The following is a 26840-nucleotide window of genomic DNA, read 5'->3' as shown; positions in this document are numbered from 1 at the left end:
TGTGCAATACAAACATTTTTTGGAAATGTTTTATTTAAAAAAAAAAAACAAACAAAACTGTTCTCTTTGAGACTGAAGATCATGTACAAAACTAAGAAATGTTGAGCAATGATGCTTCGAGATGAAAATAAGAAGGATCAAGTGTAAGGCACAGAGAAAATAAAACATAAAACAGTATAGTATAAGAGGACAACTACTGTAGCTACATGTATACATTTTTTGTTAAATGAATTTTTCACATTATCTAAAGTATTTTCTTGACACTCTTGGCGTGAGTTAATCATAAAAATGAAAATGAGGTTTACGTTCTGCACATTATCTGCTGCAGAGGTGCCTATCCAACCTCCGCATACACAATAGCAGTGCACCATTAAGATGAGCCGCACATGACAGCACATTATCTTTGTTGGCGTTAGGAAGGGACATTTTTTTTGTAGCCGGTTAGCAAGCAGTGCTAATGAAGGCCAGCATTAAGTATCATCACTTAAACAACATCAAAGCAAATCTCTGAGACAAGAAAATGACTCCGCTGGTGATTCACCACAAACTCATCTCCAGATACACAGAATTAAGGGACAGAGGGAAAAAAAGGAGAGGAAAACTGCCTTTACCCTGCATTAGTTTACTATTTCAACATGACAGTTCATGATTCCTTTTTTGTATTGTGAGTCGCTGGGCTTGAAACCCGAAAGCCGCTTAAATGGCAACCAGGGTCGCCATTTTTTAATTCCGCATCGCACCCGTCGTGAACAGAGTGCAGTTCAACAAGTCACACTTACACAGTATGTATGTAAAAAAGCATCACAGAAAAGACTTGTATCACATGTAGCTGACAAAGCCTAATCGTTGATGGCTAACATGAGAGGACTCTCACAGAAATAAAAGAGCTGTACACAATGGGGCTCATGCAGGAAGCAATGTATGTCGTAGTTTTTCTTGGATTTCTCTATTTTTTCTTTTTTTCTTATGTATGAAAAAATCCTATGAGTAGTTATGAGCACTCCTCCCACGATACAGAAAAAAAATCTAATTTTCACCGTCTCTGGGTTTCCCAAACATTCATTTATTTGTGTTAGCCTACCATGATAAAAACATCTGCTGCCACAACTAGACTCTATTTTTAGAGCTGGACCCTTCATGGAGAGCCCTTTTGGAATATATACCCTTCAGTTATTCAATGCCCCACACTCTCGGAGCACAGAGCATACTTTGGGCACAAATGGAGCAGCAGAATGTCAGGACACATTTATAGTGAAACTTCACTATTCAGTCTGCCGGGTATAAAAGTCTGCATTTACTCGCAGCAGCTGATCTGATCATTTTTAAACAGATTGACAGATCATATATTCACATCGCAAGTCACAAACTGCTGCTGAGGAAAAGAAAAAACTCATTCAGGGCAGGAGACCTTCACCTGCCCTGTGTTGACGGACCTGCAAAAACCTACAAATTAATAGAGGGAACACGTTCAGCTTCTAAAAGGCTTACATACTGCTCTTGGATGCTTTGGCCTTACGTTGACATGGCATTTACAGCATCTTGAATGCTTTGCAATTGTTGGGTTTTTGATTTCCCCTTGATGGCAGAAGTGACACTATGGAAAGTGATGTTTAATTTGTGTTTACTTTTATTTAACAGTATTTCACTAAGGTGAGGTAAACCAATACAGGTTTTCCATCTTACAGTTTTTTCACGGAATGTTCAAGACAAATTCATCATTCAGCATACCTGGGTGAGAGCAGATTTTAACAGTTAAGAATGTCCATTGCATTTCAAATCTTTTTCTCTTGATAGAAATTAAGAGAAATTAGAAGAGATATGTAAGAGTGTATTTCTGCATGAGGCCCATTGTTTATATTTACAGTATGTTGCAATGAGTTGGTCAGAACCTTTTTCTTTTATTTCATTAAAAATGTGAGTATCTGCACTGCATTTCCAGTAAACCCAAGGCTTTGAAACCTGCCAAATCAGGAGAGATGACAATTTTTGTAAAACCCTTTTTTCATGAACTTTTCAGCATGATTTAGCATTTACGTGTTTGCTTATCAGCAAATTTTGTGCAGATTTTTCGATAAGAACAAGTCACTTCAATCAAAAGAAATGCTTATAAAAGTAAAAACATCCTAAAACAGGCACGTTCTTTACTTTTGGTTTTTGAAAGTAGCATTTCCGATATCCTGATTCACCTTTGATATTTCACCAGTTTTAACTGTTCTACAGTGCTACAGTAAATAACTGTAAATGAAAGATGCGAAACTACAGTATGCAGCTAAGAATGTATGGAATGTCACATAAACCTTTTACAGTGTTGTACAGTACGAAGACCGCAACCTCAGTTTTTGAGCATTGAAAAAAAACAACACAAAATTAAATCAGAGTAAATAAATCATTTTGTTTGGTGTAAGTGACACGTCGGTCATCAAAATGACTAGAAAGATACGATACAATTAGACAGCATTCCTGATGTAACAATAAAATCTTTAAGGCAGTCTGTGATAATACTTTTTACGCAAAGGATAGAATATGTAACAGAAAAAATTACTATAAACTGAAGATTTAACTGACATGTTCATATATCTGGAGTTACTCCAAGCCCCTGCTGAGCTGGAAGCCCAGTGTCAAAATACATCTTTCAAAGCATGCTTTACTCAGCCACACCATACTGCACACACACGAAGCACATTCACAAACACATATGTCAACAATCACACACACACACACACACAACCTCTGCCTGCTGCTGAATTCAAAGTGACAGCAGCAGCAGTTTCCTTCCATTCTTCCATCCAGGGTCCAGTTATCCCCCACAGAGACACACTGGTCTACACCGGTGCAGGTCTCCCTATGTGGGGAAGCAGATGCCGCAGCACTCCATACAGATTTCCAGGCAATCTGAGGACTCACAGCAGGCATCCATGATGCCACAGTCCATGTCACAGGGGCAGTTGCAGTCGTCGCCCAGGTCGTCGGTGCAGCAGCAGCAGCAGCAAGCCTCTGATGTGCACGCGCCGCACGAGGCCTGCGTCACCACCATGTTGCAGAGTGTCAGGAACTCGCAGAACAGGCACGCCAAGATGCAGTGGACGCAGCAGTCTGGGTCAAAGCGGCCAGGGTGATGAGTTGTAAACATATGAGTAAAATCATTTAAAAAGGACAAAATGCACAAAAATATTCAAAAAAAGATGGATTTGTAATAAATTAAAGTGTAAACAATCCACCTCAGATTAGTGCAGATTAATAAAGCAGCGCAGAGCAGAGTGAGTGCACGAGGGCTCAGATGCTCGGCAGGCTGACAGGTGGAACAGAGTAGGTATGCAGTAAAAGGGTGAGGGCTAACTAGGCAGAAGGGGGAGGGCTGAAGGAAATAAGAAAAATTTAAAGAAATAGATTCCTCTCCTGCAGTTTTGATTAACAGACTGTTAAATAATTGTGGCATTATCATGCAAAGTGCTACATTGATCACACAAAGATGATTAGCAAAGTCCAAAGAGTCTCTCCCAGTAAATAGGTGGATTAATGCTGGCAATGCTCACGCCTCTGATTAACATTTAACCTCCTCGCAGAGCGTCCTTAAATAGCTGGTGGCAACTTTCCGCTTGTTGTTACACAGCAATAAAGAGTTCCCCTTTAAATTACCAATATACCCATTAACCATCACAAAACTGATTCTGAATGGCTGAGTTAGTTTCATTTAAGTGATTCTGTGTTGAATAGGTAATCAAAAAGAACAAATTAATGTTTTACTTCCACTAACACAGAGTATTAGCAACGTCTTGCACAATAGGAGCAGGATGCAGAGTACAAGAGTTTTATTCCACATTTCTTAAAACGATAGTCAGAAAATGTCATCAGATGAATCACAACCCTTAATTTCTCTTCAATAAATCTATGTACAATAATTAAATAAAATCAAAGACCTTAATTTAGCTTTTTTTATTTATTTGATCTTAAGTTATCAGTCTTTTGCTTTTTCCAAATAGTTTAACTTTGAATAAAACTTTTAATAGTGTAAAGTAGTATGTAATAAGAAAGAAAAACTAGAATTAATGCATATGTTTTTTTGGGCTTACAGTTTTGATCCATGTCTGTGAAAACATGGATGCTTCTGTGTTTTTCAGAACATCATGATGTCAGAGTGAAGTTGACCTTTGACCTTTTGGATATTAAATGTCATTACTAAATCATTTTATTCTATTAGACATCTCTGTGCAATTTTGAACTTAGCATATGAATTCTTCAGTTATGGCCATAAACATGTTTTGTAAGGTCACAAGTAATTGGACGTTTGTGCTAAAGATGACAAAACTTAGTCAAGGCCTTCCTGAGATGTTGCGTTCACGAGAATGAGATGGATGCAAGGTCACAGTGACCTTTGACCGCCAAACTCAAATTAGTTCATCATGGAGTCCAATTAGATGTTTGTTAAATTTGAAGGAATTTCTTTAAGTATTCTTGAGATATCGTCCACAAGAACGGGACAGACAGACATAGGGACAAGGGATGTGAGGACATAGGGACGGACAGACGGACAACTTGACAACATAATGCCTCTAACCACCGCTATCACTGACACAGAGGCATAAAAATCAATGGTTGTTTGCACATAAGGTGAGATTGAACACAGAACAAAAATTTTTATGCATTGCCCACAGACACACTGCTGCAAAAATAAGAGATGTACACCATTTATCTTCAACACCAGAACTTCCATAGTCGGATCTAAGTCACTAAATCATAGTGAATATCATTCGGTAAGTGTGCCTGGCATACACTCCTTGCAGCTGTCTTCGCTTTTGAACCGAGGCCAGTGCAGCGCCACTGCTTTGGAGTGTTAAAAAGACATGATGTGGATGGATGCAGAAAAATAGCATTACAAACAGGGCACATTTGCATAACTTTCATCAGCCCATCTTGAGCTGTCAGAAGGGGCTGTTACTGATTGGGTTAGAGGGAGAGCGAAAGGAGGAGAGTGTGGAGGACGGCATGGGAAGGCAAGCTGAGGACCGCTGGATGCTCATGTTTGATTAATCAAAGTAGAGGGGATTTTTTTTTTACCCTATTTTTTGCAGTGCTCAGGGCTGCAGAGCTGACCAGAAGCACTAGCTGACTGTGATACAAACAAGATAGAGATGGGAACATGAAACGAGCAGGCATACGTGTGTGTGCCTGAAGTTTGAATGCATCTTATTATCCTTATCTGAGGCCATAACACTGGCAGTGATGGAAGATGCATGAGAATAAATTCACTTCTTAACACCTGATGTGGACATGCAGTAAATTACTGCTGGGTAGATTATGGATGTGTTTCATGATGGCAAAACCAAACTCATACTTTCCTCGATACTTGCATCTGCAGTGCCATCTGATTGCTACAAAAATGCCATTGAGAACAATAAACGCCGCCCGGCCAAAGCTCCATGCACAAAACCTCAAAGTTCAGCCTAACAAACTTTGAAGGACCCAGAGGGTATAGCCATGCAGGCGCTCAGAATGTAACAGTAGGCTGTGAATACGCTATAAACACAGTACACAGGCGTTAAGCAGCGGCCGGCCATCTCAGCTATTCACTTGGATGTATAATTCAACACCAGCGATTAGTCTGGATCTTAGAGAAGCCAGTAAGGAGGAGGGGGAATGAGGGAGGGGGTCGTATGCTGTACACAAGAGAGCTGGACGCAAGGCACATCTCCATGAAAACAGAGAGAGACAGACAGACAGAGACACTGAGTGAAACCAACCAACAGACAGACAGAACAGCACACACTGACACCGCTCCTGTTTAATGTCAGTGAGCGGCGATGAAGCCCAGAGTTTGCAAGGGCCAAAAACAGCGTCCGGCGCCTCTGAGGAAATAGTTTGAGACATCTGGAAAGCTAACATCAAAAAAAAGGGAGCGGCATGACACAAAACAAGCTGGATGGGCCTCAGAGCGGCAAGCTGTGCAAAACATTCAAACTCACAAAGAGGGAGAGAGAGGGCGAGATGGCTAGACAGGCAAAGATGAAGAGAGAGAGATTGATCAGACAAAGCCTTGGTGGCCATGGAAATGCACAGAAGGCAGCACACATGGGTAAAGAGGGCAGAGGATGTGGGCTGGACAGGGAAGGTCCACCACATGCACTTTAAAGCAGCCCTGTTTATAATGCATGACAGAGGGTAAACTCAAAGCTAGAGGACTTGTGCTTACACAACACAGACAAACACGTGGAGGTTTATAGCTTAGGCAAAGACTATGCTCGCGGCCTTGGCCCTAAATCTCTAAATGAGGCTAAAGCAGCTTGGAGACCTTAACTGATTACACACAATTAACAAAAACACAAACTGGATGACAAGAGTTGAGACGACCCGCCCCGGCGAACAAAAGCAGCGTGGGTAAAGGACTCCTCAGAAGCTGCTGTGTTATCACAGATTGGCTGCGGTGCCAACGGCATGTGCCAAGAAACACAGGGAGCCGCAGAATCCCCAGAGCTAGTTCCTGCTAGCTTACGCCTTTTATTTCCTGTGTTCAGGGGGCTGTTTAGGAGGCTAATTTCACAGGCAAACAGATTATGTTAATCCATGTAAACATTCAAACACCACAGCTTGGCTGTTTTCCGCAGGGAAATAAATAGTTGAGAGCGAACATATTGATTCTGAGAGCTCTCGCGTCTGCAAATAAGCAACACAAAAGCCATAATGAGACAGACTTGTTGAGCTGCTGTTGATTTATTTATTTATATATTTATTTTGTGCACCCTCTCTCTTCTCTTCTTTACCAATGAAGATGTTGAAAATATAACGTGTCTGGAATATCTCTGGTGGATGCATCCCACCTTTACTTGCGAGGTATTGTGCATGTGTGCCTTCTTGTTTTGTTCGCCTGCAACTCCAACTGATGCATATTTCAAGTCAAGCATCATCAAATAAAGATTTGACTGCCCACGTTTCTCCTTCATTTAAACTTATATCTCAACCTGAGCCTTGTGAATCTTTTAATAACACATGGCATCACATCTTATTTTCCATTTTCACCTTGGAGTAAAAGCCCACATAAAAAGACAAAACAGCGGAGGCCTTGAGTTGGATGAATGAAACATGCCTTAACCCCTCATGCTTAAAAACACAGAGGAAACACATGCATGTCCACAAACACGCACAGCCATTGAGCACAATAGCTGGAGGAGGGATGCGACGTTAATGAGGGTCAGGGTGGTGCTGAGGGGTGTAGGGAGAGCCAGAAAGGGCCCAGAGAAGTGTGAGGGGCCGTGAGGGGCCCGAAGAAGGCTGGTCACGACTTTTAATAGGCACCCCGTGTTCTCAGGCCTCGTTAGACGGTCACACCTATATCCCCAATGGAAAAGGGCCAGCCGGCCGCCTTCATTACCGGACTCACCTCAGCCTTGCACCTGACAAAGTGACGGCTACCCCGCATGGCAAACGCACTCTCTGACTTGTTGTTAAAGAAAATAAAAGGCACATGAGCAGGATAAGATGTCATGCTTGACAGGAGTGATAAATGCAAGAGGTCATGTACTCCCATCATTAAAAGGTGAGAGAAGGTAAGAATTTATTATCAAAATCTTAGAAGGTATTATTTCAGGGAAAAAAAATGTATGTGAAAAAAAAAAAAATCATTAAAAATGATAAAGAGTTTCAAGTGTATAAATGGAGTGCAACAGGGGTTTTTTTTCCATCGCTGATGTATAAGGAGCATAATTTGATACGATAAACTTAATCTGCCTTTTTACACACGATACAAATCTTCAAAAACACACTGACTAGCCTCAATATTTGAGAGATCCTGATGGATTGAATCAATGACTAGAATATATGAACACAAGATGGGACGCAGGAAGAGATGAATGCGTGCAAGCAAGTGTTAGAAAAGTTAGTATTCTTCTGTCTTTGTGTGGGTTTATTCTTCCTTTACTTTCTGTCTTTATTAGCTTGTGTGTGGATACTCACCCTCTGGTAAGGGAGGTTTCTGTGACCCTGTGGAACTGCCTTTGCTGCGTCGGCTGCTGTCACTATTGACCGACAAGCTGGACCTCAGTTTCCTCTGCACCCTCTCTGACACAGGCGTGGACGGCTGCTTCCTGGGCTGCTCTGTTGTGGTGGCTGCTGCTCTTGTTCCAGAGCCTGACCCACCCGCGGCGCCTGAGCTGATGCTGGCACCGCAGGAGCATGTGCGCGTGGCCCTGGCCCCGCCGATGCCAGGGTGGATGCCGTTGCCGTTACTCAGCGCGGGCGTGCCAATGCTGTTGTGGTGAAAGCCATTTTGGTCCTTGCCAGCATCTCCCTCAGCAGACTCTGAGGGAACTGGCTGAGGCTGGGGTTGAGCTGCAGGGAGACATGAAGGAAAAAGGATTTTTAGCAAAGAGTTTAGGTTTCAGCACAGTATTTAAAGGAATAGTTCACTGCTTTACCTGACTGTCAGATGTTGATTGTCCCCAAGAAAATGAAGCACGTTCAAACTGTGACTGAACTTCACTGAATACAGGAGCTGCTGGTCTACCACTAGCTTTTTCAGTTGGTTAGTGTTATTGTGTGACTTTGGTATTTAAAAAGGGTTTGTTCACATTCAACATAGTCACACAATAAATCAAACTAACTGATTGAAGCAATGGTAGACCAGCTGCTCCCATTATAAGCAAGCTAAAATGACTATTTTTGTCAATGGAGTCTGGTGGCTTTCAGGAGAGCACAGATCACTAAGTGGAGCTGTTAACAGCTCCCCCATCAGAACAAGCTGTCTGACCAAAGGTAAAGCAGTGAAAATACTTAATATAGCGTGCAATCAAAATGATAATGAAGATTTTAGATGGGACTTCTTTAATTGGCTAAAATAGGCCTCTTGCCAACCCCTATCCATAGCAATACATTGCCTAGCTTCAGTGTTGGACTCCATCTTACTTTTCCAAACTGAGGGCAAGCCAGCTGATTTCTACAGTACATTATAGAGTATCCCAGTAATAAGCCCTAAAATCCGGTAATATGTCAGCATTTCAGCACCTCCAGTTCCCTTGTATCAAAGTCAGTGTTTTTTTTTTTTTTTTATGGGGTTTTCAGTTAGATGCCTGAAATAAGGTCTGTGGTTAAAACAAGCTTAAGAGACGTTTACAATTTGTTCTATGACATAAAATACATCAGTAAATAACCCACTCATGAACTTTGAAGCTTCTATGTGTCTTAAAAAAGGTGGTTGTTAACAAATGAGCTTACAGAGCGTCATTACGCCTGGCCGTGCCAAACGCAGCAAAACAGCCTCGCAGTGGCAGCAGCATAACAGTAGTGTAGTTCATTTATAGCCTAGCGTTATCTTTTTACTTCTGGTAATTGTATTTAGGCTTCCAAAATCCCAAAAGTGGTGTTAATTCATGGAGATTATCTTGGTGAACAAAATGTCTAGGTATCATAAACGTCTGCAAATTAAAGGGCTTATTTTCTTCAATAATCCAAAATCTAATGGAAAAATCCCGCAGGCTTTTTGATGAAGGAACCAGGGTGACACCAACTTCAGTGTCAACCTACAGAAAAGCGTCATTCCTAGGACATTCTATGTACAGACTATGGATAAGTACTCTATACCACCCCACTTACAAATCCAAACTATTCTTTTAAGTTTTTTATTTTACCTTTTTTGCACTTATCCAGCAGAAACACCTGCTCAAGGTCCCAATACAAAACATTCATAATAATAATGAATTAAAAAAAACAAAACAAAAGGCTGCTGGTCTATTTTTTTTAATGTAGAGGACAAAACACTAACAAACAAGAGCATGAAAAGGAACTCCTGGTTTACTTTAATAACTTTTTTGTAGCATCTACTTTATGGAAGACAAAGAGTTGCAGATTCCTTTCACCCTTCTGGGGGTAAACGCCTGATAACCCTATAACTTCATTTTAACTGAAGAGAACTTTGCACTCTCTGCACTTCATGCCTCTTACTCACATATAAAGTCGCTGTAGCTTGTGATGTTCAGTTCTTACAAGCCGATCACAGTAATGGAGACACAGCACTCTCAGCGAAATAATTCTTAGCAAATCTTGCCAGCGCTTCCTAACATGATCATATCGATCACATGGCAAACATTTCAACCCAGAATGACATAAAGAAGTGGAGCGATATAGGAAACCTTATATGTGACAGGTTCACAAAAGCCACTGCTGTAGGCAGACACAGACATTTGCAGGAGCAGTACCCAGGTGAGTTAAGACAGTGTGAAAAGAGAGATTAATGCAGTAAAAAGAGAAAGAGAGCCTGTGATAGTGTGCATATACAAAATAGCTGCTGTCTGCAACAGTAATGATCTCCTTTCCTCTGAACGTTAAGAGATGGCCTTTCTAAGTGTGTGTGTGACAGCCGCAGAAAGTCAGGAGACAGCGACCTGTCTGATAATAAAGAAGGCGGAGGATGTAAGCGAGCAAAGGAGGTGGCATTTTACTGGGAGGAACACCTGCACATTCAGCTCTACTGGGAGTTACTCCTACATTACCTTCCCTCCACATCAGAGCCACTGTGAATGTGCACGCGCCGCCAGTGCATGGTTAACTTGAAATTTTGTGAATTATTCATCTCTTTTCAAGCCTGTGAACCACACTTATTCATTCCTATTCTATACTTTCTGTATATACATTGAATTTATGGTATTCTTACCACCAAATTCTGTCTTATTCAGCAGCTGAAGGAAACCTCCGCAGCTTTGTTTAAGTGTTTTGCAGCTGTCGAAAGTCAAATTTTCCAAAGTGGATGCAAACTGAATGTGAACTTAACATGATGCTGGTCATTTCTTTCCATCTCTATTTTCTTTCTGTCAGCTCACCAACAAGTGCAATTACGGTTAACAAGAGAGAGGGAGAGAGAGTGTGGGAATCAGGGCCCTAGCGCTTTTTAACAACACATCACCCTGGGAGAGGCCGGACGTGAATGTGGATGTAAAACAAAGCAATTAAATACACACACTGGGTTTTTGCCTTCTCCTCATTCAGGCTTCTGCATGCTGCCTCGATAAACAAATATAGACTTTAGGGATCAGGATTCCATGCAATTTGAATTAGACAACTGGGTAGCACACGATAGAATTCATTATGCAGTGATTTAAGCCCAGGTTGATGGATTTTCTTCTCCAAAAGACAAAAGCCTTGCAGCTCGCCCATGACAATGTGGGGAGAGACTAAAGCCCGCTAACAAGAAGAATCAGAGTATGCTACATCTGTTGTTGTTCTTCGGGTTTACCTCTGACAGCTGCAACTCGCCGTGTTTTTCACCCCTTTTTTCACCAGTCTTTTTCTTTAGTGATTGGCAAACCAACATCATAAAGGAAGCTGGGAACATGTGCACACACAATAGTAGGGTTTTCAACACATCAACACAGTGGGCCTTACTTTGGTTGAAAAAACGTAAAATTTTGCCACACCAGGTAGATGTTTTCTTTCAAACTGATCCTCAAACTTGTCAAAGAAGCAACATATTACAGTGATCTGGTTACACAATTGTTACTTCAGGTTGCATGGACTAGTAGTACTTATTTCATGTCAGTGAGCTCACTGTTATAACCAACAAGAATCACAAACTAAAAGTTAGCTTTTAAGCAAGCTGTGATCAATGTCAAGAAACAAACTGACTCACTTAGATTTAGTCTGTTAAATTTTTCTAGTTCTCAAACTACAGTTGGTAACTTAATAAAAAACTTTTTGTAATATCTGCCTAAACTGTCACTATATCCTGACAGTAGTACTTGTAGCAGTAGTTGCCGTAGCTGATGGGTGGTGCTTGTTTTTTTCTCAGCTGTTTTCAGCATGGCATCTGGGTCACAAACTTTCCCATTTTATAGCTAAACAATACACTTATGTTCCTGAGAACATTTTCAAGCGAGAAATAGACAATGCAGTTTCAGAATCCTGATGGATATTTGATCAGCGCTGCTTAGTTTGACCACAGTTCATAAACAGTGATTGACAGCTGTGTAAGTGACATCTCGGCTCTGATTGGTTGGGGTTTTTTTTTTTCAGCAAATGCCATTAGAAGCAAGGAACATTACTTTTTTACAGATTACTTGTCTCATTTACTACTGTCAGGACTTGTGGTTTCTTGTGTTATTGTCATTCCACATGTGTGGCCACATATCTTTAGGGCTGCCGCCTATAAGATGAGGATTTAAATCCTCGATCTGAGTCCCTCAATGCACTGGGATTTTTTTCCACTGTCATTCAGTTTAGGCTGCAGTGTACTTCTGATAATGTTTTCGTCCCCAGGTTTAGCTAAAAAATAAGTGCTCCTCACTTTCATGCAGTTCTCTGGTGAATTTACAGCTCACAGCAACCTAACACAACATAGTCTCTGGTTTTGTATAATATCTAGTGTCTGCAAAACTGTTGTTGTATGTTTCTGATCCATTCTTTGTGTAGTTAGCACAGATTAGCTTGCATTCAAATTCTCACATTTTATATGGGAAAAAAAGAAACAATAATCAATATTTAGACTGAAGAGCCAAATCCTATTTGACTGACATAAAATTCTGAGGCAGGTTCATCCCTACATTTTTTAATGTGTAAACACAAAAAGCACTGGCTGAGACTTAAGGGACTGACGGGGGGAAATCCCTTTCTATAGTTAGTACTTAACTTGTCTAAAGTAATTTGCAAAGACTCCACACATACACACCCAAACATAACACAAAACTCACAACTAATACTGCACAGTAATAATAATTCACCCATTACTTGAGTATTGCCAAGTCAACAAAACATAGCAAAACTCTTGTCCAGAGGATGACAGTTCCTTAACAAATCAATCACCTGTAGTATATTGCATAATAACACAGTCATTTTCCCCATCTAGGTTAAACGAACTAGCCACACGAGCTCACACAGACATAAACACACGTTTATGCACAAAAAGGCCAAAGTAGACTGGGAGGCATAATTACCTTTCCTTTTGAGGAAGTCAAGCTTTCAATTTAGAAAAGTATAAATAGTTATTAAGAAACCACCACATAAAACCCAGAGTACACAAGTGGCGACTCAGGTTTCTGACACACTGCAGAGCCCTAAAAAGTGGTTCAAGTCTGCAGTGAAGTGTGCTTTGGTGGCAGGTTCCTAGATAGCCTTTACCAAATGGCACACTTTATTTTTATCCTGATGAACACAGTGACTGAGATGAATGGACACAATGGAGTAATATTCATAATCATTGATCATGATAATGATGATACTGTCAAAGATGGCAATGACAGACTTGTACAGTCACCCTGAGACAAATGACGATGTAATGAGAGAAAGCAGAAATACAGTAAGTCCTGTTGGAATTGTGCTACGCTGGCATCAAAAACCTTTACTTTACCAGCAGCATGAAAGACAAATATGTAGCATGTGTTCAAGAGTAACAGGGTGTTAAGTGTGAACTATAAAACTGTATAGATTCAGGAAAAAGCATTTGTCAGGTCCACTTTGAACAGCTTTGTAATTGTAAATGTTTGCACTGTATTTGTCAATCCACATTAATCAGATTGTGAACTTGTGTTTGCATACAACTTGTATGAGTTTTTACTACAGGTTTACACAATTTTGAACATCATAATTTCAAGAAAATATACTACGGTAATAACATTTTTGATCATAAAGTTTAATGCCGCATCCGAGGATTCAGCTGATAAATGCAAATATGAGCTGCGCCTGTTAATAAATCCTGACGGAGCAACAGAAACGCACTGCTACACAGCAGGAAACACAAACTGCATCAAAATTTGATATGAACAACTTCCAGCAAGTTTCTGAAAAAAAATCACACAAACAGTTACCACAAGCTTGTAGAGATGGATAGGTGTCCTGAAATAACCGAAAGCACACAACCTGACAGGTTTCATTAAAACGCCATGTTTTTGAGGAAAAAGTGGACACACACATGCACACACACGCTGCAAATTGGACTTGTAACCGCCCTATTTCTAGCACATCAACAACTGTTGAGAGTGTACATTTGTAGCTGAATAAAACATGGTATTCTCCTACACACGCTGTCACACACATCACAGGGGAAACTAGGGGGTGAGTGGTTCTTGACTGTCTAAGCAGCATCCCAATTTGGTCCCAGCTACTAGTAGCTGACAGCCTCAAATATCCAGGGAGCATTTTTAAAAGGCCAGTGTTTGATGGATTCATGAAGAACACACAAATATAATTGCCATTTGTCACTGAGTCTTCAGCGACTGCGCCACACAGGGACCGAGCACCGGAGTGCCTGGAGAGCGCTGGAGCTGCGCCAGAGCTGTGCGCTCTATATGTAAAACTGAGTATATAAACACCTCCGTTTTTGTCACAGAAAATAGGTCCTACAGGAGGGAGCTGGAAATTGCACCCAAAAGACAGAAGAAAGAAGAGGAGGGGTATATATTTGCAGCATATATGTCACAAGCCTACTAGATCTCACACACACATACACATGCACAGAGGCAGACCTACCAGGAAGGAATATGCATGCATGTCAACGGAAACAGAGCTGTATAAACAAGAATTCTAAAATAGTCAAGAACATGAAAATATAACACAGAGGTCAAACAGGGCAGTATGGAGAATCTCATTTGCACACTGCTTCACCGAAAGTCGCAGGTAAGGCAGGATTGAACAATCGCACAAGCTCTGTGTTTCTAAAGCTCAGTCCTTTTTAATATTAATGCCCCTGAGACAGAGAGAAAGAGGGAGAAGGGAGACGAAAGGTGTTTGCCTAGGCTTATTAGAATGCCCATCATAGTGAGCATACAGTTATTCAAATGTCACATCATGTCAGCCAAATAAACACCACAATCCAGATCTTGTATTTATCTCCTAATAGCCCTTATTACACAACGCTTCGAGTTTGTGAGTTAACACTGAATGGGATATGAGAGCTAAAGTGGCGCCTTTATTTTTAGTTATGAGTCCCAAACAGCAACGGGCAGAATACGCGGTGACAGTTAGCTCTGAAATGCTAATTCCACTAACACAGCCACAGTGTTTTGTTTATCTTTTTGTGCCTCGTATTAGAAAAACATGTATATTTTCTGCTCGGCTGGCCATGTACCTGCATGATTGAAATGCTAATTTGTAAATGTGCAATGACCTAGCCAGACTCCTCTTACCACCACCGCCACCACCACCCCCTCCTCTCTCTGCCAAAACAGCCCGAGGTATCATCTCTCCTCCTAACAAACAGCAGCTCGTGGAACAGCCCCTGCCTTTCAATCCAAAGGGATATATTTTCTCATTAGAAATTATACATCTTCCCTGTCCATATTTATAGACGCAAAACCAGGGGAATTATACTGCAGAGAGAGTGAGGGGGACACAGAGAGAAAAAGAGGGAGGAAAATAGTACAATGAATGTTATTACAAAGGGCTCTGATTGAAATTTTCCTTGGGCGTATCAAAGCCTCGTTTACCGTTTGACCTTCCAAACTCCGGGACAAGGACTTTCTTTATTGTCTAGAAGGACGCATCGGAAGGAACAGACAAGCAACTCCAGTGTCATCATTCAGGTGTCCTGCCACAACAAAACCCACTAACTGTGATTAGCATCAACATAATGCAGATATCAGCGGTGTACAATGAGAGCAAATTGGTGATGTCAACTGGCGACCATGAGGTAGCTTTTGATTAGAAAATTAGCGTAAAGATGTGGGTGCAAACTCTGCTGTCTTGTCTTGAGCTGTTTACACAGAGTGGATGGCGACCTGACACAGGCTAACAGAAATGTCACTTGTTCCAACAGATATTTAAAAAAAGTGACTCTGAACATCACACAGCAATCCCGGCGCTGTCAGTTCATACACACAATGTTTTGTATTTATCCAAGATAAAATGATGATGGCGGCGGCAGTGGCACGGATGATGATGACCACTGAGGATAGCTAAATTACCCGCTCTGATATTGGATCCTCATCAGCCAAAGTGACAAGCTCGGTATGTGTGTGTGGGTGTTTTACGGTAACCTGCAACAGAACTCTATTAGCTGTCTTCACCTGTCAAGGCTGATCACATTGTGTAGCATCTCATTTAAGCAGGAAACATCACTTTTTCTTTCTGTTTTTCCCATCCCATGCCGGGGCAATCAGTCAATATTGCTCAGCTCGTTTTCAGCAGTGACACACTTATTTTTCCACCCTGTTTTAATTCTCGCTGACAGTCGTTCAAATTTGGCTCCTCCAACCTGCTGAAGGGGAAGTGACATGCAAAGACAGAGCTTAATATTATTTCCAAACCCCACCACCCCCACCACCGCCGCCGCCTCCACCCAACAAAGAGAGAAGCAGGGCGTCAGGGATTTACTAATTTCAAATTTTGCTGCTGATTGAGTGGAAAAAATAACCCCCTCGGACCTTGTTCTGCTTAATTACATTTTACAGTAGCAAAGGCAACTTGAAAGACAAGAGCTTGATTTGACGACATGAACCTCTCAGCGTACTCGGCGCACGAGGCTGGCTGAGGTGTGTGTGGAAGGAAGCAGGGAGCTGATGGTGGGGGAGAAGGGGGTCATCAATTATCCTTTGATTTCAAAACGGAACATTTTCCCAGATTAATATGTCTGACTGCTATCTAAATCATTGAAAGTCCCAATGAGGTGCCATTTTCTCTTACATGAATCATGTTGAGGGGAAGTCATTCACACTCAGCCCCCCCCACACCCCAAGCTCCGACCACAGAAGTCTCCGGTCTCTCCACTGTTGTGTGGAATTTGGCATTGTGCTAATTTGAGTGCTACTAATGTAGCAGAACGCAAGACATCAAGGAGCGTTCAGAGCCTTACAACCTGGCTGCTGTGAGAGACACTAAATGGTGCCTTATACTCATCCTCTCCTCATTTTTGAGATGAATTTGTACGAGCCTGTTTCTCTATTAAGCTTTGTCAAACGCCCTTTATTCTCACTCATCTGATTTTTTACATCCGAGAGAGGAGAAAGAGTGGAGTAGAAAGTCAGCTGAACACACAAGTATCTTTAAAAAGCTGCACATCCTGCACAGATTTGGGCTTTACATGGCTAGCTACCACAATTTCTAGAAAGATCAATTATGACGTGACTCAGAGCAGGCCTGAGGGAGCTGCCAGGCTCCATACTCCAAAAACGTGCTCCACCCTCTCCTCGCTGACGACTCAAAACAAAAACGGAGCAACAGAGCGAGAGTGAACGGGAGGGGGAAGGAGGGGGAGGGAAGATGGGGAACAGGGGTATTTTCAGTTTCAGTTACATCGATGACTCAAAAATTCCACCAGCTTCAAAATCTCCTCGCTGAAGTAGAAGTTCCACAGGAAACTCACTTGTTTGAAATTCAACGGCAGGCGCGCAGACATGCACATGCGTACTTGTGCACATATACACGGAGGCATACACATGTAGAGCGGCAGACACAGAGTCAACCGCACACACCAAATAAATACAGTGTGCATCTGCGGCAGACTGACTGACACAGACTCCTCTATTGGAGTCAGAGATGAGGATCTGGCAGTAGCACTACCACTCCCTAAAAGCCAAAATACGACTGAGGTCTTTCTCCGGGTCAGAGAGGGGATAGACAGTCTATCAAAATACCCCCACACATAGTTCCTTTATTTGCTCAGTATCAATCTCAGCATTAACCCTCTGCTAATAGGACAGCTGTGGGTCAGCGCCTCGCATCTTCGGGATGCCAATCAAGGCCTTAAGCTGAGAGATCAGCCTTTGGGACAGAGGTGCTCGTCTGCCTCTGAGTGGCTTTTTAAACACGGAGACGCCCGTATCGATTTTAGCTCTAGCCTGAAAGAGAGGAGGTAGAGGGGGTGGGGGTGGGGGTGTATTGCACTAGCCAGGGCCTGTGTCAGCCGCGGCTGTCTGTGTGTCTGGACGGGAGCCATCCCCTGGTCCCCGGTCACCCTCTACTGATCAGGGGGCCTGACAGAATGACCTAGCAGAGAGGCACTGAACCTGCAAACACGAAGGGGGCAAGGAGCTGGAAGCTCGAGGGGGTCAGGGCTGGCGGGGGCAACATCAGCAGAGATCTCAGTAATAGAAAAGGGTTTTAACCTTAATGTTGGAGCCAAAACCCTGTTAGAGGCCAAGTAATCCCCCCTGCGCTGCTCTCATTTGAACTGGATGATTTTTTTTCTCTAGCTCTCTCTCTGTGAGTGGCTTGTGAAAGGCACTGACACTGCCTTGTGTGGCACTGGTTAGGGAGGCGGTAAACATGAGCCGAGCAGGCCAACTGCCTCCCCTGTGATAAACAGACAGGTAGCGTGGGTAATATAAGGCAGAAAAGATCAAGGAGGCAATATCAGTCTAATGTATGAAGGCCTGCCATGATAACTACTTTTTTTGGATGATATATTGTCCGGAAATAATGTAATAAATTATATTTTTGTCATTTTGTGCCACTGATATGTTTATGTATTAGCATAATAATACAATATTTTTAATTCAAAAAAATACTTTAAAAGTAATTAACACATGTAGATAAATACATGAAAGTAAACATAAAATTTAAGTACCTATATAAGACCCCAAAATTACTCAGTTTTAGATTCAAAACAGAATTTGGCCACAAAAAACACAAAGCAGGGATGGACAGCCTGGGAACTAAATGGTTTGCTGGTGGATTTACGGAATAGTAGATGAAGTTGGTAAAACTACGAACAACTTTTTGACATACTGCCAGGGGTTGGCAAGGTAACAACTATCAGGACTGAGCCTCTTCCACTCCAAAAGTGCTGCTGCAGGCTACTGGTGAGCTGCACTGTTTTGTCTTTAAATTCTTGTTTTATTTTTCCTCGGTCTCACGCAAGTTGGCTGCAGTGGTGAGGGCGAAAAAAGGGGAGAAACACTGTGCCCAATCCTTATAAAGGTCAGGAAAAACCCCTAACAAATTCTCATGTACACATTTCAAGGTGAACAAAATGATCAAGGTCATGCCCATATATTGTACGATAAAACAATAACAAAATTATGGTGACAGGCCTAAGTGTAAATTATATAAAATCCACTCTAAAACTAATTAAATGCCATAATGTTATGATGCAGACATGCATTGTTCGAAAGTGACTGTACAAGTACTGTACTCAATTACAGTTTGAGGTAATTCTACTGAACTTTTTACCAATTTATACATCTACCACACTGTCTTATAAACACTTTTATTCCGCTAAATTCCTGATGGCTAAGTTTCTACCTTGCAGATTTCCATTCTACATTGAAAACATCTAAATGTCTGATCCTCAACTAATCAACAATACAAAAACTTAAGTAGTGTATACTTTATGTACTTTATATAGCTAAAATTTTGGATGCATGACTCTTTTTAACTGACTTTTTTTGGGTAGTCTAAATGACTTTCATTCAAGTAATACATGTAAGATATCTGCTGCACGAGGCTCAGTTAAACACAAAGGTCAACTGGTGTCAAAACGACTCAGAATATTACTCTTAATATTCACATTCTCTGAAATAAAGGGAAAAAAAAATCTTCCTCCACTATCAAAACCCATATATGTTGGCTTGCATCTAACATAAGCACTTAAAAGACTGCAGTCCATGAATTGAGGTATGCATATCTAATCATTTGGCTCAAGTATTTTGAATATCTTTTTAAAAAAAAAAATTAACAGTGAATAGGCTCGGGCACTTCGGGTAAAATATGCTAATTAACACACTTGAAATTTCCCATATGAAATCTATCTGCACCAAGACAATGAGAAAATAATTACAACAGAGGTAGAATTACAATGGCCATTTTAATCAACCCCTACACTAGCATTTCACCCTATTTATACAGTTTTTGATTCCATGACCCACTGGTAAGTAATCACTTGAAAATTACGGTTCCGTTTATAATAGGTCTACGCTTTAGACACATTATTTCTGCAGAGACAGGGCTCTGAGGATTACAATAAAGATATGAATCTTGCATAACAACAATCACCATGCACTTCCTATGGCTGGAAAAAAGCACTGGGAAAGAAAACTGGCACGAGGTTAAAAAGTCTTTAAGCACTTAAGTAACTTTGGAATATACATGAGGCACAGTGTGACAGTCTGAGAATGTTGATTCAACACTTGGGCAGCAAAAATGTTTCAGTGCTGATGATGAAAATGAAGATGAAGAGCCACTTGCCCTTTGTTTTATCTTAGTCTAACTCCGCCAACTGTCTAGTATCGTAACACTTTATAGTTTTGTGTATAAATCTTAACTGTTGCACTGTCAAGGAATCTTTTCTTGCAAGAAAGGTGCAAGTATGAGACGCTCACTGGTTAAACAATCCCTTTTACTGCATTTATTAGGGGTCACAAATTCACTTCTAAAAGGTCAATTCTGCGCACAGGTAATAACCTTGAAGGTGTGCCACTAAAGAGTCCAATCAGGGATTCACACAAAGGCCAAACTAATATCTTTCTTTTTAAAAAAAGAGAGTCATGTTATTTGACCTTCCTTTCTCACTACAGACTTCTCCTAAGATAAAAAAAACCAAACCTGTTCTTCTGAAGCTAGTAAGGTCATCTTTATCAACCACAGAAGCATTTAAAAAAAAAAAAAAAGTATGACAATCCAGTGAATAATGTGACGATTAAACTCCTAAAACTGGTGCTGGGTGGTAGCAATTTATTCTGAGGCAAGGACTGGAGAGCCGAGGCCCTGTTTGCAGGAGATATCAGCTGCTTGAAAACCCAGAACGGTCTCTTGAGGAATGTCCGTCTCCCCCACAAGATTCTCCCTCCCTCCCCCAGAATGGCGGAGCCACAGAGGAACCGTTCACTGACAACGGCCTAACGGGAAGGGCAGAATTGTACTTTTTTTGGTCTAACAAGCCGCAGTGGTTGGCAATCCCACTTCAACTTCTTTTTAACCACATGAATTTATAAACCCCATTCATAATGATAATTTCAGCTTTTTGGGTCACACTTGATGATTAATTGTGTGGTGAGATCACAGTGTTTAATGTACTCTCCTGAAAATCCATGCTTTGCTCCATGAAGAACAGTTTCAAAACTGATATGTAACCGCTGCCATGTTTACTTTCCTGCTTTAAGGGGACCCGCTGGTTAAAAAGACAACTTGTCAAAACACTGTTATCATAGCCGAAATAGGATACATGGTGTTATTACTACATTACAATAGGCTTCCTCTTGTTGTGAAAAGTCACCATCCACATACTGTACACAAACTTTCTATCTGACAGCAGGAGGGAAAAAACAGCGAGGGCCAGGATGTAGGCGTGCAGATGATTTCTTATTGATTTCCTGTTTCTGCAGAGAAGAGAGCTCTCAATTACCCCTGCCAGCGAGCAATCTGATTGGTCACCTCAACAAACAAAACCGCAGTGAGACTATGACACAAGTAGGTTAACTTGAGTTCCTTTAGATGTAAGAATTTCCAGCTTTGATTTAACCACAGACAGGCACGTGTACATACAACTTTCACAAAGATTTTCATAGCACAAATTTGGGGATTTTGTCTGTATTTGACATAACTATTTATGTTCTTGTAACTCACTCAAAAGAAAAGTGTGCTCCACCATTGAAAATTCCCTTACCAGTCTCTGTGTGTGTGTGTGTGTGTGTGTGTGTGTGTAACAAAAAGAGAGAGAGAATGTGTGGATGTTGGGGGGGCGACATCAATTACAACGCAAAACTGTTGTCACAGGGGCTTATCTGCTGAGATGAAAGAAAAGCATGCCTCCCTCCAGAAGTGCAATACTCCACACACCTGCCAAGCTAGAAAGACCTCTTGACAGAAAATCTTTTTTTGTTGCAACTGAATCTCTTTTCCTCGCTGATTCAGTAAACAAGCCACCGGCAAGTCATTAAGCTTGATAGCAAAAAAAAAAAAGGCAGGAAAACGCACCCTGGAAAAGTTAACAACCTAGAAACAAAAGAACTGTTGTCTCAAACGCAAAACACAATCCTTATTATAGCAAGGCACTTACATGGATGGAAGCAATCAGCTGCTATTAGCCTTTGCTGACACGTCTCACTCTTATTAAGAACAAAAAACACAAGACACAAAGCATTTAGCCGCTTTCCTTTTGTGACCTGCAATCCATAGCTCAGCATCGAGTCATTTTACTGAACAAGTGCGCATCTAGACTTAATTAGACCTGCTTGTAACTCGAGTAGTTCAATGCCAAATAATTGTTTTGTAAAACCTTCCTGTGTCAGGACATTTGCATAAAACAATGTGATTATGTCAGAGTTAAAACGCAGGTTTCCAGAGTTTCAAAATCAGATTATAGGATGCAGAAAAAAGCCAACCATCACTTGAGAACTGAAAACATATGTTACTTGTATAGTAGATTATTGGTAGGAACAATATTGCCCTGTAATGTCAGGGTGTCCAACACATTCATTTATTTTTGGCAACCCGCCATGATTAAAACATCTGCCACTATGTAATGATTTTATATTTTTGGAGGTGGGCCGTTCATTAGGAGCACTGTTGGATATATATACTGCTAAGTTATTCATTGCACCACACCCTCAGAGCACACTCTGGGCACAGACAGAGTGGTAAAACATTAGGCGCAGTGAAAGTGAAACCTCTTAGCCATCGATTTAAGCTGATCAGCTCTGATCAAATTGACAGACCAATTATCAAGCCCATGACTCAGATTCCACGAACTGGTGCCAAGGTAAAACAGAACTCATGAATAGTTCTGCCTGTAATGCGCTTATGGCTGAGATGGGCATTTTAAGTAACTTTCATATTCAAGTACTAGGAGTAAATTATTATGGCATACTCAAGTGCAATTTGAATTTTGTTTACTGAATAAGCAGGCTTCAGTAAGCCTATTAAATCATGAACTGAAAGTAAAAATAAGAAAAATCAGCAACATTTCTGTCGCTACTGTTAGCTTTACAGGTTAAAGACAGTACCAAAGGACCATCTCTCGAGCCACTCTCAACCGAGTCAGTTCACTGTCTTGGGTGAGAGCTGACAGCAGCAGCGTTAAAAACTGTGCAAAAACCCTGTCGGTTGGTGTGTGAATGCAGCCGGACACTCATCAACTGCTCCCTAGTGCGGAGGTCACCCTCCTGTAGTGTTAGTCGTGTTGATAAACAGAGAGAGGAACATGGGGTAAGGAGGCATAGAGAGAAGCAATACAGTGCACACAGCTCTATATTAAATAAGACTTTACACATTTTATATAGTAAAGATAAAAACTTTAAAAATCATGTTTACATGTGGGAGGGGAAGCGGCAAGTACTCTATGCATTGAACGAATAATTCCAAACAAATACCAGTGAGTATTTAAGTACTTAAGTACTCATGCCAATCCCTTATTGACGGACCCAGAAAAATATCCAAATTTAGACAAGTCTGCACACAGACACACATAGATTCTAATTCTGTGGGAAACACGGCTGTCTTAGCGTAAAAGCTGAATGACTCGGTTTAACAGAAAAATGCCTCCAGCAGCTGGCACTGCTCCTCCCCAATAGGTAAATGTTTGGTACGGGGGAAAAAAACATTGTGGCTAAGATGCAATCAGTGCGTTAAAACAGTCAAAGCCAGAACCACAAACAGGATTTCCCCACTTCCAAAACACTGGGCTGCGGGTTGGAAGGAGAAGCAAAAATGGAGAAACCAGCCAAGTTTTGGTCATTATGGCAGAATGAGAGAGCACGCATGCTACCACTCACATGCCAAGAGACCTTGGTACTATCTTGATATTTTAATTGGAAACACTGAAGCTAATATTTTAGTTGGCCAGCTGACCCTGCCTCGTGCATGTACATCATGCAACTGTCATAACAACTACTTTTCTTGACAGCTGGAGTGCATTCAAAAAAAACAAAGGATGAAATTATAACAATTTCAATGTGAAATAAAACATTGCTAAACATCCACTGCAGTTAGACACAACTATCTGACTGTGCAAAAGGAAAATATGTTAATAATTTTCACTCTCTCCCAATTAAACGGCTCATTGTTGTTTATCATTAAAAAATAACACCAAGATATCCTGCTGTCCGCCCACAGCTTTCCCAGGTCATTAAAACTTACTTCTTACAGGCTCGCAATAATTAGACTTCTCCTCGGTCACATGACTTTGTCCTTCAGTGGCTGGTTTCCTGGGAGATGGGGTTCTTGCTGACGATTCACTGTCACAAGCATCTAGGGTCACAAGAATTTAATGTTAAAGAAGAAGGTCGGAAAACCTGTTGCACACAAAGTTAAGCAGCAAAAGTTTATGCAGGGTAGTGACGGCTTCAGTTGTTTAATTTGATGTTATCCTATTACAAGCTCAACTGTTTTACATTAACTGTTATGCCTCTCCTCCTCCAGATGTACACTTTTACTGCAGGGTCAGCCACAGTGGACAAAATATCAGAGACAGAGATGCGGAGGCCACTCAGACTATTTTTGCCAGAAAAAACACAGGCTGCTGGCAAATGGTTGCACAACATGGTGGGGCGGTTCAGGTAAAGGCCGTGCCAGAGCTCTGGATCTCATTTTCTCTCCTTCTGTTCCCGGGTGTGCTCTACCTGCCAAGCTTCTTTTTACTGCCATAAAGGCTGCATTCATCTAAATTGGAAAAAGTATGTGGGCAAAGACTCCAGGCCTGATAGCTGTGCAAAAACACGAGAGACAGTTTCACTCATCTCTCTAAGCCGCGTCTTCTAGCCTCTTGACTTAAAGACTCACTGACGCTCTGCTCATGCACACTGCTGCTTTGTTCAGTAAATAAACCTTCCACAATGACTATATTCACTGGTTTGGAGCCAGATGTCCGCTCACGGCCCAGTTTTTCTCATAGCTTGCAAGTTTTTCAGTCTCTTGAACCACTTTTGCTGCAATTCTACAGAAAAAACAGTGAAGAATGATTCAGCAAAACCCAGCAATGCAGTTTACAGAAGTTTAATGTGTTTGTTCCGATGCTACAACACTCTGTTTGTAAGCAATGATGGATGGGAGAGCAGAACAGATGGGCGCGAGCCAGCAGCCCTAGATAGATATGGCACATATCTCAGCTTGGAGCTGATGTATGGCAGCGGCACTTGCGCTAGCAGCAGTAGTGTGTGATGCATCGCAGTATTTAGTGATCACAGTTAGAAATAAATTGGTCTATTCTCAGTACATCCACAGTCCCCTGAGAGGGGAAATCCAGTCTTAACTGTGAGCTCCTTTGAAGGTCCAGCGAAAATCCATTCGCAATCCAGCAGCCCCAGTGATTGCTTACTTTGTCCTACTTTGCTATTTTTTGACAGTGCCATAATGATGCTTGGTATAAATAGGATGGTTAACGGTTCATTGCTTGTTTGAAGAAAAATGAAAAGGGGGTGTGGGGGTAAGCTTATTTTACATGTGATAATCTTAGGGGCAACTAGAAAGTTAATTAAAAACTATAATTGGCTGTGGTTGCTGTTAATAGTCACCAGGGCGTTTCTTCAGACTTTATTGAGGAAAAAAGCAAAAACATTATCAAGGCTTAACACTGGAGCACAGATACTGATGTATACTTGAAAAAAAAAAATCACATGAATATAATTTAAAAAGACAGAGCTGATATTGTCCAAAGCAGACCGATAAATGCTGATATGCACCGGTAATCTGCTAATGCAGTCGTTGACTAATTTTCTATATGTGGTTTTCCCCTTGTTTTCTCCCATGTTTGGCTGTGCAAGGAACGTGAGTTCTTGACAGGATATGTCACTGATATTTATAGCTCAGCTTCATTGCTTGTGCACTGGCAGCATGGCGAGAAGAAATGCTCCATAAACATTCACAAGTGAGAACTTCATGGACGCACGAGCTGTGCATTGTATAGCTGGGTTTCTTGAATGTTTGCAAGTCAGAGAGCGCTTTAACAAACACATTTTTGGCCTTTGGACCACAAAAATTGGGTGGCAGGCACGATGAAAGCAGAATTATGCTGCTAGGTGTGAACCAGTGCAGAGGCTGACATACTTTGGAAATTTTTTCTCATTTTCCTACCACTTAATGAAATATTAGTTAAATTACATCTTGCTGAAGGACCTCTAGGACCCCCTTGGGACCCCCAGACCCCTTTCCGGTCACCTAAATTTAACTTTTATTTCCCCACTAGTGATTTCTCACCTGTCCTGTGTGTCCTTACCTTGTGTAGCTCGCAGCAGGGGACTTGTCTCTTGCTGAGGGCCCTTCTCTGGCCCTGCCGGCCCATCCGGAGGAAGCACGGTCTCCTTGGACATGAGACAGTCGTCTTTTTGGGACACACACAGCAGAAGTTCCTCCCTTCCCTCAGCCCTCAGCGCTGTGAACACCAATGTCTCATCATTAGCTCAAACTCGAAGACACAAAGCAACACCGTGTCATTACTCAACTTCAAAAAGTCGTCTGCTTATTCACACACCGACAAAGTGACGTCGAGCCGCAGTAAAACTTGGTGGAAATTCCCCCTTCTCTCGCTTTTTACATAAACTTTCTCAAAGACTGCAGCCCATTTGTTCACACACTCCTTTTTCTTTCATAAAAAACGACGGACGCTAGCTAAGTGCTGTTTATAGCTAAAGCGGACATACTGTTTATAAAGCGTAACTTACCTTTCAAACATGACAACTCCCTCGCTTCAAATTTGACTTATTCCCATCCTTCCTTCCTCCCACTCTGTCCCCGAGACGTTAGGAGGAAAAGACGAAACTGGGTGAAAGAGTAGCTTAGTGTCCAAAAACTTTTTTTCGGTAACTTTAGCAGCCACTGTGTCGCAGTCCTACTCTCTTCCAGACGTTGTTGACGATCAATAGTAGTCCTCGCGACGCTGTCGACGCTCAGTTGCAGTAGTTTGCTGCGGATAGTTGCTTCTCAAACATTTTCATCATATCCGGATTCCTGCAGTCCAGCCAGTGAAGCCTCTCTTCTCTCACTTTGCTTCCCTTGGCGGCACA

The 26840-nt window shown here is 41.5% G+C and overlaps 1 protein-coding gene across 1 annotated transcript; it reads right to left on the bottom strand.

The window, feature by feature from the left end:
* Positions 1–2372: 2372 nt before the first annotated feature.
* On the bottom strand, positions 2373–26840 carry mdfic (MyoD family inhibitor domain containing). The gene is made up of 5 exons (XM_042511467.2): positions 26499–26840; positions 26054–26209; positions 23980–24090; positions 7945–8319; positions 2373–3093 (listed from the first exon to the last, which is right to left on the bottom strand). Exons 2-5 carry the CDS (start codon positions 26145–26147, stop codon positions 2843–2845), a joined length of 831 nt encoding a protein of 276 aa, XP_042367401.2. The 5' UTR covers positions 26148–26209; positions 26499–26840; the 3' UTR covers positions 2373–2842.

This window comes from Plectropomus leopardus, chromosome 22 (genome assembly GCF_026936395.1).
Source record: "Plectropomus leopardus strain MGB_pleo_1.0 chromosome 22, ASM2693639v1, whole genome shotgun sequence".
Classification (NCBI taxonomy): domain Eukaryota; kingdom Metazoa; phylum Chordata; class Actinopteri; order Perciformes; family Serranidae; genus Plectropomus; species Plectropomus leopardus.
Note: the sequence above shows the minus strand (reverse complement) of the source record. Positions and strands in the feature narration are given on the sequence as shown.